Raw genomic sequence first — 13,295 nt, forward strand, 5'->3', positions numbered from 1 at the left:
CCATGGGCACTCTGGCTGAAAATTTACGCAGTAAATAAAGTGCAATAAATAAGAGAAGGGAAGGTAAAGCGATGATAATTCCAACAAGTTCTAGAAACATAGTTGAGTGATGCACACTTAGGGTGTCCTAATGTATGAAAATTGAAATAAATTAAGTATGCAGGAACTTATTCTTTAAACAGACTATGGCACCAAACAGTCATGCTTTGAATTTCTGCCATATTCAGATGGCATTTCATCAACTAGCTTCCCTCCAGTACAGTAGACAGAATTATAAGAGCAGGAGGAACTCCAAGGAGTCACCTAGTTACCTAGAGTCATCTCTTCTGGGAGACAAGGTCTACTATCCCTGTGCCATTCTTGACACCTGAACAAGCTGTGGCACGTCAGCCAGTTACCGTGCAACATTTGGCATGCAGCTGGCCAGCATGCGTATTGTCAGCCTACTGCAACAGCATAGTACCTAGTTAATACTTCCTTCACTAAAAGCTGTATTTCCTCACAATATCTCATATATGAAGGATTCAGTGCCTTGCCATTGTCAACCACCATAAGTAAGTTCAAATAATGTGAAATAAAATGGGGATTCAGTCTATACCCACTTATTTCTAACAGTAAAGGTGAAACATTTTTTTTCAATGCCTTTTTGAAGCATTAATAGGGAAGAACTGTTCTTACCTTACACCTGGACTTTTCTTAATTCTGCTGAGATCTTTGAACCGTATGCCAAATGTCTGCATGCATCATAAAGTTTCTGACGCACTGTTTCTCCATTCTGAGTGCTTGTTTCATTTGTATAGTAATTAACTGACAAGTCAAGATCTGCCCTATTACACTAAATACCACATACCTGGGATTTTTCATCTGCCACTCTTTCCTCCTTAAGTGTTCTTTGTAAACTATGTGCACTATCTACATGATTAAGTAGTTGATAAAAGAAATGCCTTTTAAAGTGCTATCAACAGTATATTAATTGGTACGGGAAGGATTCATGACTGCAGCTATATAAAAATGTACTTAGCAGTTGCTTTAAAAGAATACAAGAAAACAGGTTCATTGTCCTACTTTACCATTTCTGCAGCAGGAAAAGCCAAATGGAGAGAAGCAAAGGCAACTTCAAGCAAAGGAGGCATGAAATGTTTCCTGTATTATGGCCTTGATGAAACTAAAAGCGATCTCAGAGCCTAAGAAATGCAAACATCTGTTAAATATAAAATATGATGGACAGACCATGACAGGATTTCCATTCACGTATTTACAAGGAGTGCATGTAGCAACACATTCACCAGTTCTCTACTGACACATTAGCCCTGAAAAAAGGGACATTAGGTAGTTAGTAGAGAGACTGTAAGACGAGAGATGTCCTGCTGCCATTATGATGACAGATGTAATAAATTCTTCAAGATGCGTGCTTAACATTCACTTCTCAGTAATGCCCAGTTGTAAATTGCACTAGATTTTCTGAGCAAAATACATACCCAAGTTTAAAAATACAATTAAAAGAAAACAGGAAGGGCACTGAAGAGATGCACCGTAAGAAAGGAATGGGAATTTTAGAAACAGCACACATCCTTCTAGTTCAGGAACTGGTTGTTTACTATTTAGCACAGCTCACTTTCATTAGTCAGCCTCCTGATAATCTAATAGGATTAGATTCTGACAGGAGTTTTCTTCCTTTAGCTCTTCTAATAGGAAATACTTTCTTAGTTGTACTTCTATTTCCTCAGAAAGTATCTACCAACAAAATAAAGTCACTTCTATCTGTGTTCCACCCAGTGATACGAAGTAGATTGTTGTATTTTTGGTGATTGCCCCAGGAGCCCACAAGTCAAAACAAATTACACAAAATTATCCAAAGGTCAATTCAGAGAATTAAAGCACGCACAGATTATTTCTTGCACTTCATATTGCACGCAGTATTCTGTGAGCAATATGAAGCTTCCCTTTTAAAAGTATGACTGTGATTTCTAGGCTTCACTATCAGGTCTTTTTCTGCATGATTCCACTATCTTAACACAAAAGACGAGTATCTAGGAAAAGAAGCTGTAAGGAAGGAAATTGGTCAATTTATCTGCCCTGTTAAAGACTGAGAGAGGTCTTGAGCCACCATGCTAAAACCAATAGCTGACATGGCAACTAGCCTTCAGTGCTGTTTTGGGTATGGAAAACCAATGCTTCCTAAGGCCACAGGAGCTCTACAAACATTACAGAAGACTTTTTCAGGAAGAAAACCTGAAAACCTTTACCATTAGTAGTGGGAAGAATGAGAAAACAAACACAGAATCATTATGTGGATGGAGTCCATGAGAGATATGCCAGTACACACATCAGAAGACAGCAGCCAAAATGGACGGGATTATAATCTCTCCTTAAACCCACTTTTTAAAAATAACACTATTGTAGTCATGGCAATTTAAAGCACAGAGTTTGGTGTGATATACAGTATACTTTTTTATTAGATCAACTGATACAGTCTGGAGGGAAAAAAATATAAGCTTCCAAATCCCAGCTCCATTCCTAAACTTCATCTCAGATGTGCTGACTATGTTTGTAGTCTAAAAAATCCATTTTCTCTAACTGCATGTACAATGAATGCTCAATTCTACTTTTAGGCACTGTTAATACTGTGGTAAATCACTAACAACTTGGATTAATAATGATATCTGCTTACGACACAAGCAAGTGCTTGCAGAATTTTTTAAAAAAACCACAGGTTACCAGAACAATAAATAAATTGCAAAATTCTCCCCAGTAAATAACATTTTAATGACATATAGAGATTATTCAGAGACTTCAAATGGAACACACAGATGTGGTTGCCTGTAGCTGTGACACATCAGTGGTTTGGCGTATTTAATAAAATGTGTATGCTGAAAACCGTCAACGTGCTTGACAAATTTCCACTCCATGTTTTAATGGTTAAGGGAAAGAACAATTTTCAGTACTGAACATAAATTGAGCTAAACTTTAATGGGGAATAAAATGTGATGCCAAGCAAAATCTGCATTGTAGAGAAGTGCCTGCTGACTCATTTTTCCTTCCTTACCTGACCATCAAATTCCCTTCCTTCAAAGAAGCTTTCTTCTAGGTGGGATAGAGTGCTGTCCAACATATATAAACTCCATTCTTACACCCCTTATAACTAGAGTCAACAGCAGGGAAATAAGCATTCATTCTCTTTGCTTATCCCAGCAGCATTGACTTCCTTGTTTCCTCCTTCTGAATTACAATTGTTCTAACACAGAAGAGTTTTAATAAAATAAATCCTTAAGCATCTTTTCTAAAGTCACTTCAGAGATCTTAATCCCATCCAAAGAAACCTTGACCAAACTGGATCTAGTAGAGAGACTGGCTTGCTTCAGCTTAGCAAAATAAAGTCTGAAAGCTGATATACATGGTCTTATACGCTTGAGGTAACCCCAAGGAAATAGGAAATGCTACTGATGCCAAAGGATAACATTGGCTCAATACCAAACAGACATAAAACAGGACAGCTATTGAAAGAAAATTTCTAAGCAATGATATAATTAATTGCGAAATAGAATTTGAATACAAGTAGAAGTGAACTTTTGTTTTAATAAAGAGCTTACCAAGTTCATGCAAAGTATCATAAATTATACAATTAATGTCATAATGTATGACAGCTTATGAGAGTAGAAGACAGGATACAGTGATCAAGAAAACTGATTTCTAGCCTCTGTTTGTAAATCATTTCAGGATTTACGTCTCCTTTATGGAAAAGCAGGAAAGACGTGCTGCATTACCATTCATATCTTTCCAAAAGCTTCAGGACGCTATGCATTATATAAATAGCTCATTACTTCAAATTCGAAATGAATCTGCAAGTACATTAGGAAGATTTTGTATACACTTTAAATGTTAAATTTTAAATGTGTTGCAACCTTTGAAGTAAAATGTATCCACAGATTAGTAGAGAAATATTGCCAAGGCTTTTGCCTGGAGAGGAAATAAGGAGCTACGCTATGCCATACTTCTGAAATTTCATAGATCACTGTTAATACAGGCTTTGAGCAATGTCAGCCAGCAAGACCAAGTTAATAATTTGCTGAATATTCTCTTTCACTGGAGTAATCATGCTAATATCTTAGAGCGGAATCCATTTTGTAGCTACTGATGGCTACTAGCCATCAATGCTGGCTCTTGTACTTTCACTGTAATCAAAAGACTGCAGAAAAAAAGCTTGGAAGAGGGCAGGCATGAAGTTTATTCACTTATTTAGGAGCCCAGCAAAATCTATGAACATCACATAATACAAAGTCTTTGTACTCGTACTTAAGGAAAAAAGACAACTTCCTTTTCTAACAAATGTTCTTTCCAGACAACAGGTTACTAAACCGAACTGGATGCAGAACGGGTTTCAAAAAATTCTACTGCAAAAGAGTCTTCAAGAGCTGTTGCAGATGTGAGTGGGAGGCAGAAAGATCAAACAAGAAAAAACTAATACGAAAAGCTAAGCCAAAAGTCTATATGCTACAGAGACTTGCCAAAAGTTCTGTTCAGAATCTATGAAATAAAAGGCCACAATGTGGCCTCCAACTATTAGAAATATACCATTTATTTCAAATTTAGCATTAAATAAATGAACGAAGTACTTAAGGTAATTACTGTGGTTTTAATCTATGTTCATTAGAAGGGCTGTATGGTACTCTAACCTTGAGAACACTGCCCACCTAATATCTTCGCAGAGCTTTAAAACTTGCATTAGCTGTATCTTTCTCATGCTGCCAGTACATATAGTGCTTTTTAGTTAATGAAACTTAAAGAGAGATAACAACTGGGCAAATTATTTCACCTACTTGAAAAATAATAATGGATTGCATAACATATTTGAAATCGTTCCACTTATTTGTGTGAACATGTTTCTCTTCCAGTCTTAACATGAAAAATACTTACTACTTTTCTTCAAGTACCTAGCTGTCAAACTGATTAATTTTATAATTTTAATTTTTCTTGATGAGGTACATTACTTTTCTCTTTAGCCAGCTAGCAAAAAAAAAAAACCAAAACAAAACCAAAAAAACCCCATAGACTCACAGAGCAAAGAGTTTAGACATGCCAGCTCCTGGAAAGTATGCACATAAATTAATAAATAGAATAGTTATACAGTTAATGAATAGTTAATGATGGTACAAATATAGTATATACTATATAATACTATATATACAAATACTATAAAATATACTATACTATATACAAAAATACTATATATACGAATATAGTATATAAACAGTTAATGATGGTATAAATAACTTCTTAAACTTATTTAAAACTTCTTAAACTCTACGATCGCTTGATATGGATTTAAAAATGAGAGTTTGTTTTAGAAAATGAAGTATATCAATCTATCATTCTTGCTTCAGGATACTGAACTGGATAAAATGGGCAAAACAAAATGTCGTGCTCTAACTGTGCAGTTAAAGGACAGAAAAGGGGAGCAATTAGCATCTGAGGCTGCAAACACAGCAAAAGTTGGCAAGTGTTGGAGAGAAGCAAGATGACTTTGGGGAAATCATGTTAGCCCAGCAGTGAAAAAAGCCCAGTTTGTAAAAGCTAGGCCCTTCGTATGTTTTGATTTTCCTTATGGTCTCTGATTTTTTGTTACCCTGTAATTTTTTGTTTATTTTATTATAAATTTAAAAACCAAACAAATAATAAAAAAAAAAAAACCAACAAAAAACCCAAAGAAACAAACCAAAAAAAAGAAAGAGAGAGATAAAGGTATTCCTACTTTGGTTTCACATCACAACCAGTGGTGGTCAGTGGGACGTCAGCCATGCCCTCTTTAATTCAACAACACTCTCCTTGCTGAGGCATGCATGGATAGTGCTGTAGGATCTATGACCCACCGCTACATTACTTGAACATGTTTCTAAAAATCTTCAGGAGAAAAAAAAATCCAATGTCTTATGAACACTGACCTTTTCCATTCTTGGGTCAGCAACTTGAGATATTAATGCAAATTGTTATTCTGCTGGAAAACAAGACTGATTTGCATTGTCTTCGAATTATAAGAACTGCTTAAGGAGGTTTTTCTGGAAAATCATAAAACGAGGACTTGGATTAGAAAAGAATTTTCAGATTAATTAATTTGAATTATTGACACCATTTCCCAAGAGATGAGTCAATTCAATAAAATTCATTGACAAGGAAGTCAAACACTGATTAATTTTTTGAAATCACAAAATGAAATTACGATAGAGGCAAAGGGAGAATGTTCAAAGAGATAACAATTGCATCCAGCTTTCGTACATTTTCACAAATCTCTTTGTGTTCTCCTGAACATTTTGTTAAATTAAAGGTAGTTACAGTTCTTTTTGCTTAAAGTTATGGAAGTACTTGGAAGTTTTTATTTATTTTTATTTAGTATCCAAAATAAAAGCTGTTTATGATCATAAGTAACTGTGTAATGTCATTTATTAAAATGCTTAATCGGGTAAGATAATATATGATGTAACACTTAGGATTTATTATTGAAACACAATAGGAACACCTGGAGCTCATAAATGGTTGGAAGCTGCCAGCATTAGCAAAATGACTTTTAGTTCATACTGGACTATGTTTGTTCCATATTCACTTTGACACATTTAGCACAAGCATTTGAGGATAGAAAGTCCGTTAGGTGTGCTATGCAACAGGGTATATCCATCCTGTCAATATTATTTTCTACATTTTCAATTCATTCCAATGAATTTTAGACATTTAGCTTAGCCTAAACATCCTGGGCTCTCTCTATCATCAATGGGTAGATACAGAAACATATCAGAAAACAGCCAGTTAATTATCAGTTAACAGCCAGTTATTTCAGTTAACCTCAGTCAGCTATACTTGGTAATTACAACAGGTTCAGCATACTTCATACTTGATACCATGTAGATAGACCATCACATCATTGGACTGCCAAGGGAAAAGAAGTATTTTCAAGTTAGGGCTAACACAGTTGCAGAGAAGAATGTCACTTTGACAACTAGCTTTGTTGTCTGGAATAGCTTCCTAATTGGAACAAAAGGCATTCGTCCTTTGAGCTGCTAACCTAGGCAAAACCCCTTTCAAATTTTAAAATATGGTTTAGATGGTCTCAAAACAAGCACATTCCACAAGCCAAAACTGCGCTAAAACATCAACTACAAAACTTGAGACCTCTGATATACTTATGTGCCAAGAAACAAAGTTTTGAAAATTCTGAAAAGACATTGAACAGTAGTCCTGTTTTTCTGAATTTACACTGTGAAACTTTGAAAGAATATTTTTTCACCAAATGATACTGATCCAGTTTTTAGTGTCGAAATCTTTTCTTTTAACACTTCAACATGTTCCTGATTCATGCCATTTGGGCTTTTTTACAGTCTACAGATCACCAAATATTTTAAGAACCTCACATAAAAAGAAGGGCTGAGGGACAGGTTCAGTACAGTTTTGTTACCCTTTTAACACAACCACATTAAGAACAATAAATGTACACATCACTTACAGACGAATAACCATCATTTTGGTTCCGCTTACCACTGGCTGGCTGCAAAGGTAACGGCAAAGTTCTCCAATGTACTGGATGACAGTCACATTGTACTTTTTGCAGTCACTCCAAAACTGACTAGCTGAGAACTTCTTTTTTAATACACAGGTTGCACCTTTATGGAAACAGCAGAAAAGGAAATTAAGCATTTTCTCTATATGGCAGCTTAGCTAGCTGTGTTCACTATTTCTAAAAAATAGGACATAAGCGGAACTAAGAGCAGCCTCATTCAGAGAACTATACGGTATTTAAGCTGCTTTATTAGAAGATGTGTGTTCAAACCTGGTAGACAAATAAGGGAGATGAACCCAGCCTCCTCCTTGGTGAGACAGTAAAGAGGTTAAAAGCAAGAAGACACCTTCTCTTTGTTGGTGTTGTAACATTATTCAAAAGAGTTTAACTGAAAACACCCAGAAAAGTCAGCCTGAATTAGCAAATCATTTGGGTATCACTGAAACCTCATTTTTCAACAAAGCAAGTATTCATCAATGCAAATTCAGACAGAATTAACCCATAATCCAATGATCTTTCCCTTGCTCTGACTTGTCCTTGATTCTTCAGGAGACAGGAAGTATTTGCCATCAAGTTCCAAATAAATCTTTTATAAGAGTCATTAAGGACATCTACATTGTCTCAGTAAAATATGTATTTTACTGTCCATGCCAAAACAGCAAAATGGAAAAAAAGTTACATATCATCTAATGATCTATGACAAAGCTGAATGTTTACTATAAATGTACTTGTCAGTCTTTTTCAGTTCACCAAAATATATTTTAGTTCTATTCCACCATACAATGCTTAGTCTGTACATATACTAATGCACTGTACACACTGCCAAAATATTACCTATGTCCTTAAATTCCTTTTAACCTAAATATAAAATAAAGTAAAAACATTTGTGACACCAGTGACTGTAACTAATTCTTCTCCAGTACCACAAAGACAGCTTGTAAGAGCTCCTTCGCTATTATAAGACCCCACATCCCCAAATACAGAAATGTAAAGCTATTTCAAAAAGACTATTCATTTGATTGCAGCAAAGCATTAGCTTCCCTAATGGCAGTGAACCTAAGTGTGTTTGATACATTTTTACAATAATTAATTCTCTATTAGCAACACAATTAAATGAAACAAGCCCTACCCAATTCTATGCATCCACCGATGCCAAGAAGAGATGCTGCACTGTGATAAAGCGGCAGAGTAATATAAATGATGTCTTCTGCAGTAGCACCAAAAGCCCACAGTCCAGCAGCGCCTTTAAGAACCTGCATGTGACTGATGACTGCGGCCTTTGGAAGACCTGTAATGAAAACACAAAACCATGCATAAAGCTTCTCTTAAAGAAAACCCAATTTTTTTTCATGTGTAAGAAAATAGAAGAATCTATTCTTTCTTCCCTAAGCAAATTTTCAGCCATCTGTTCAGATGGCTGTTAATAGACAACTGGCTGTTTAATACAGTATTGCATGTTTGTTCTGTACACATAAAGATACATAAGCCAGTTTGTAACCTTGTCTGTTAGTTATTTAATCTGATGTCAACTAAATTCAAATAGGTGGAAACATGGTTAGCACCCTATGAAATTATCTAGAGGCAACAAAGGGCCAAAAGCATTTACTGTACATATGGACCCTTTAACATAACGACACAACACACTAGATCTCTTTCAGGCAAGAGCCATAGCGACTGTAACATAATTAAGAAAGGTATGGAATCTACATGAAGTAGATCACGTAGTGGGTGCTTATCTAAGATGTGTACATGTAAGTCTACCTCTTTGTTTTAGAACGCTATGAAGACTAGGAAGAATTTAAACAGAAAAAATCCATGAAAAAGTCCCCTCCAATTAAGCTGTTCTTAATGAGTTTCTTCAGGTTCAGCGCAGTATTTCTGTTCAGCAACACACGGACTCACACGCAAGAGCTTCTTGGGCTACTGCTCTGGCACCTGTTATTTTGAGTAGGGCATGTGTTCTTGCATCATATATGCTCTCACATACATGCACAGTCTTAGTCCTGATCATGAACAGTGAAAACTGTTAACAATCTCAAAAAATGTAATGGTACAGAAAGTCTTCTCTCCTATTCTAGCAAAGCTAGCGTTTATTTGAAGACTTAACCAGAGGTGTTAACTGCAAGTGTGATCTATGGAGATGCTAGCTACACATCACAGCTATTCCAAAATCCATCACGCTAAAGAGAAAACGCAGTAAGCCTATGTTGCCAATGAACCACTTATAGCAAGAAGTGCACTACAGAGTCCTGAGATTTTTCCTTCTGCCTTTACAGACAGCCAACTACAGACCATGGAAGATACTTCTTTCTTTTAACTAAGTTTATCAGTCATTGATTTTAGGAGCAACTCTATGGTCTTGTTTTATTAAAAAGTGTAAAAATGCTCAGTTACTTTAAATTAGAATTAGTTACTCCACAGCCTTCAGACTAACAAACATTGTTATTTTAGCTACATAGTACATAAAAGAAATCCAATGTAAATTAATGTAGTACATACAAGCACTCAAAAATGTTTTAAATTCTATATAACTAAAATTCGAGACTTCACACAGATATTCTGAATGTAGTTATAACAACAATATCCTCCCACCTGGAGAATTCTATAATGTTTTTTTTAGCTAAAATGCCTTACTTTTAACCAGCAAGCTCAACCATACTTATATTAATAGTATTACAAACATACCTGACCTCTTGACAATATTTATACCTTCCTCGGTTTTTTTATTTTTTATTACAGACTAACATTTTTATTTCCTAATTTTCCCCCTGAACCCGCAGGAAATAAATTAAATAATTATTTGTATGACGGAACAAAGCCAAAAAACACACCTTTCTTTTAAATCTTCTTGTGACTAAAACTTGTGTTCAGCTGAATGAGAATGCCAATCTGCTTATCTTAACGACATCATGCTGCTTTTCATGTCAGTGATCAGTTTTTTCAAAGTCTTAGCTTCTTAGCTGCTGGAGCACTGGTAATAAATTCAGCCATCTGTTTCTAAACTAAAAGGCTAGTAACTTAATCCTATTTTCTGTCTCTACAGTGACCTGCATACAACATGACTTAATGAAAAAAAAAAATATCTATTTGCTTCTTTGAAGATTGTTTTTTAAAATTCTACATACAATGTTAGATATATTAGGTACACTGTGGTATGCGATCACAAAATAATATTTATTATCATTGTAAATCCACAGAAAAAGCAAAATGTTTTATAAAAACACCTTAACTGTGATATAACAAGAGGCCATAGTGTTGCACAATGTGTCAGGAAAAAAAAGAAGAGAAGCCCATAAATCACTGAATATAAACGGTCACTGACAAGAAACATGCTTATTTTCTACCATAATGCTTCTAGAAAAGAAATATTCTATTCTACTATGAAAAGATGAACCAAAAAAAGTAGAGTTTTTGAAAAATTAAGTTTCTAGATGAAAACTGAAGGAAAATATAGATTCTCTAGGAGACCTGTACCTGTTGTTCCTGAAGTAAATATATATAAAACAGTTGACTTGAGGTTGTTGGCAGAGCGTCGATTAACTGGAACAGGGTCTTCAGATGCAGCCTCTATTTTGTCTAAAAGGGTATGCACGCTTGGAAAAGTGGAATCTTTGGTCATTATCCAAACACTAACGTCTTTTTGGAGGTTAGGAAGAATTTCTTCCAGTGTCCCAAGCAAATCTTAAAAATAAACATAAAATAATATTACTTACATTATGTCTTCACAAAACTAGTGAATAAAGTATTTTTCCTCTGAAAGTTTTACTTCCTGTAATAAAAATATGGACATAAATAAATTCAATAAAATAATGATGAACTAGAATTAAAATTCACTGAAAATGGGATATAATGTGGTAAAAATACTGCTGACCCCACAAGGTCTAATTGTCAACTAGCCCTCAAGGCAAATGGGTGAGCCTTGATTATTAGCTCTTGCTTTCCACCTCATTCTGGGTAACCCTTGATCATTGCTGAGACCAGAATGAAGTGTAATTAAGCTTCAGCTTCAAATAAATCATGAAGAAATCTGTTGAAGATGCAAGGCAAATATATATATACATAGCTGGTAATTACACTGCAGGTTTCCCTAGATGCCCTCAACAACAATCTCTCATCAAACAGTATTTTTTTCAAAAGCACCGAAGTGACTAATTTAAAAACAAACACACAAATGAAAAACTGTATCATGTATGTAGGCACCTGAATTTCACAGAATAGAAATACGACACAGGCCCATGGCTTATTCAAACACTGCCAAAGAGCCATGTGCCTGTTTATGTAGTGCTCTGAGTGTTTGAGATACCTTAAAGAATCTGATTTTGGGTATGTCAGACAATTTTATTTTCTCATAATCGCATGTTCATTCACTGAAAGCCATTCCTCCTATTGGCTTTTACCTGAATGTACATACAAAATCACTTTTATAAAATAAAAACAGATGAATAACTAAGATCTATTTTGTTTGCTTATTAAGAAAGAAACTGTGTGAGAGAGATGGATTACACAAAAAGAAAAAAATATAAATAGAGGCCAATCCTTAAGTAATACATTTGGTATTTATATTTCTAAGCATTTTTACAATCTGTCACTTTTTCAGAACACTGCACAGGCATTAAAGTACCAATACAGGAAAATTCTCAAGAATAGGAATAATACTGCTTTCAACAGAACTATTCATATACTTAAAGACTCATTTACACTTAAGTGCTTTGCTGGATCTCAGCCTATGTAATTAATCTTGCAAATATCCCTGTGGGTATAAATTTATGTTATTATCTCAGTTTTTATAGATGAATAAACAAACAAAGTTGACATGACTCACCAAGAACCTCATACCGAGGTACTGCCAGAGCCCGCATTTGAAATCCTGGTGTCAACTCCAAGCTCATTTTGCAAATATTAAATACGGACACCATTAACAGAATACCCTTACATAAATTTTACACCAAAATAACTGAAGATATTTAATCTTTCAGAAAACTACTTCCCTAATGACAGACTGCTGTATATATTTTAATGAATGACATATTAGTGTCTATTACTATAACAGAGATACAGCCTACTGTCGCCAACTAAACGTATGTCTTACAAACCTAAAGCCTACTAAGTACAAGTTCTATATATTTTCTGAATGATTAGCAAATAGATCTGATGGAGCACGACATTAAAATTCTTGTTTTCTACCTTCCTTGCATTGCAAAATGGTTTCAGGAAGGAATCACCCAAATAATAATGAAAATCTAACAGATAGTCCTTTTTTCAATCATTGGAGTACAGTCCCTTCTCACTATACGTAGTAATAGAATGAAAAAATGTGAATAAAAAATAATGTTAAGGACAATAGTATTAACTGTAGGAGATCTGACAGACTGCAAGTAAAGGTTCATTGGCATATTAATTTTGTTTTGCTGTCATATTATAAAACTAGGGTATATTTTTCAAGTGATATATATGAAAATTCCACAGTGTGCTTTCTAATGAAAAACTGCTACCAGTAAACCAAGTGTTTACTTGGTTTACAGAGTAACAGAATACAGAGACAGATTTTTTTTAGGTTTTCAGCTTTACAGAGACAGAATAACTATATTCTTACTACCTTCTAATACTGATTTTTGTCTTCCTATTTGCATATATATACATATATGTCTCCTAAATAAACTAATGATAGTTTGTGTAGGTACAAATTAGGCTGAGAACCTAGCAAAAGAAACACAGGTGTCAGAAGTGGCTGGAGCTCCATTTCTGTTCTCAA

General features: G+C 34.8%; 1 protein-coding gene across 1 annotated transcript in view; it reads right to left on the bottom strand.

The window, feature by feature from the left end:
* The window catches only part of SLC27A6 (solute carrier family 27 member 6), a 41,913-nt gene that overhangs the window by 20,222 nt on the left and 8,396 nt on the right, over nt 1-13,295 (bottom strand). Inside the window, exons 3-5 of the mRNA XM_063321103.1 lie at nt 11,018-11,224; nt 8,673-8,831; nt 7,522-7,646 (exon numbers count right to left, since the gene is read on the bottom strand). Coding sequence (XP_063177173.1) covers nt 7,522-7,646; nt 8,673-8,831; nt 11,018-11,224 — 491 coding nt within the window. The remainder of the gene's footprint in view (nt 1-7,521; nt 7,647-8,672; nt 8,832-11,017; nt 11,225-13,295) is intronic.

The sequence above is a fragment of the Chroicocephalus ridibundus genome, chromosome Z (assembly GCF_963924245.1).
Source record: "Chroicocephalus ridibundus chromosome Z, bChrRid1.1, whole genome shotgun sequence".
NCBI classification, from domain to species: domain Eukaryota; kingdom Metazoa; phylum Chordata; class Aves; order Charadriiformes; family Laridae; genus Chroicocephalus; species Chroicocephalus ridibundus.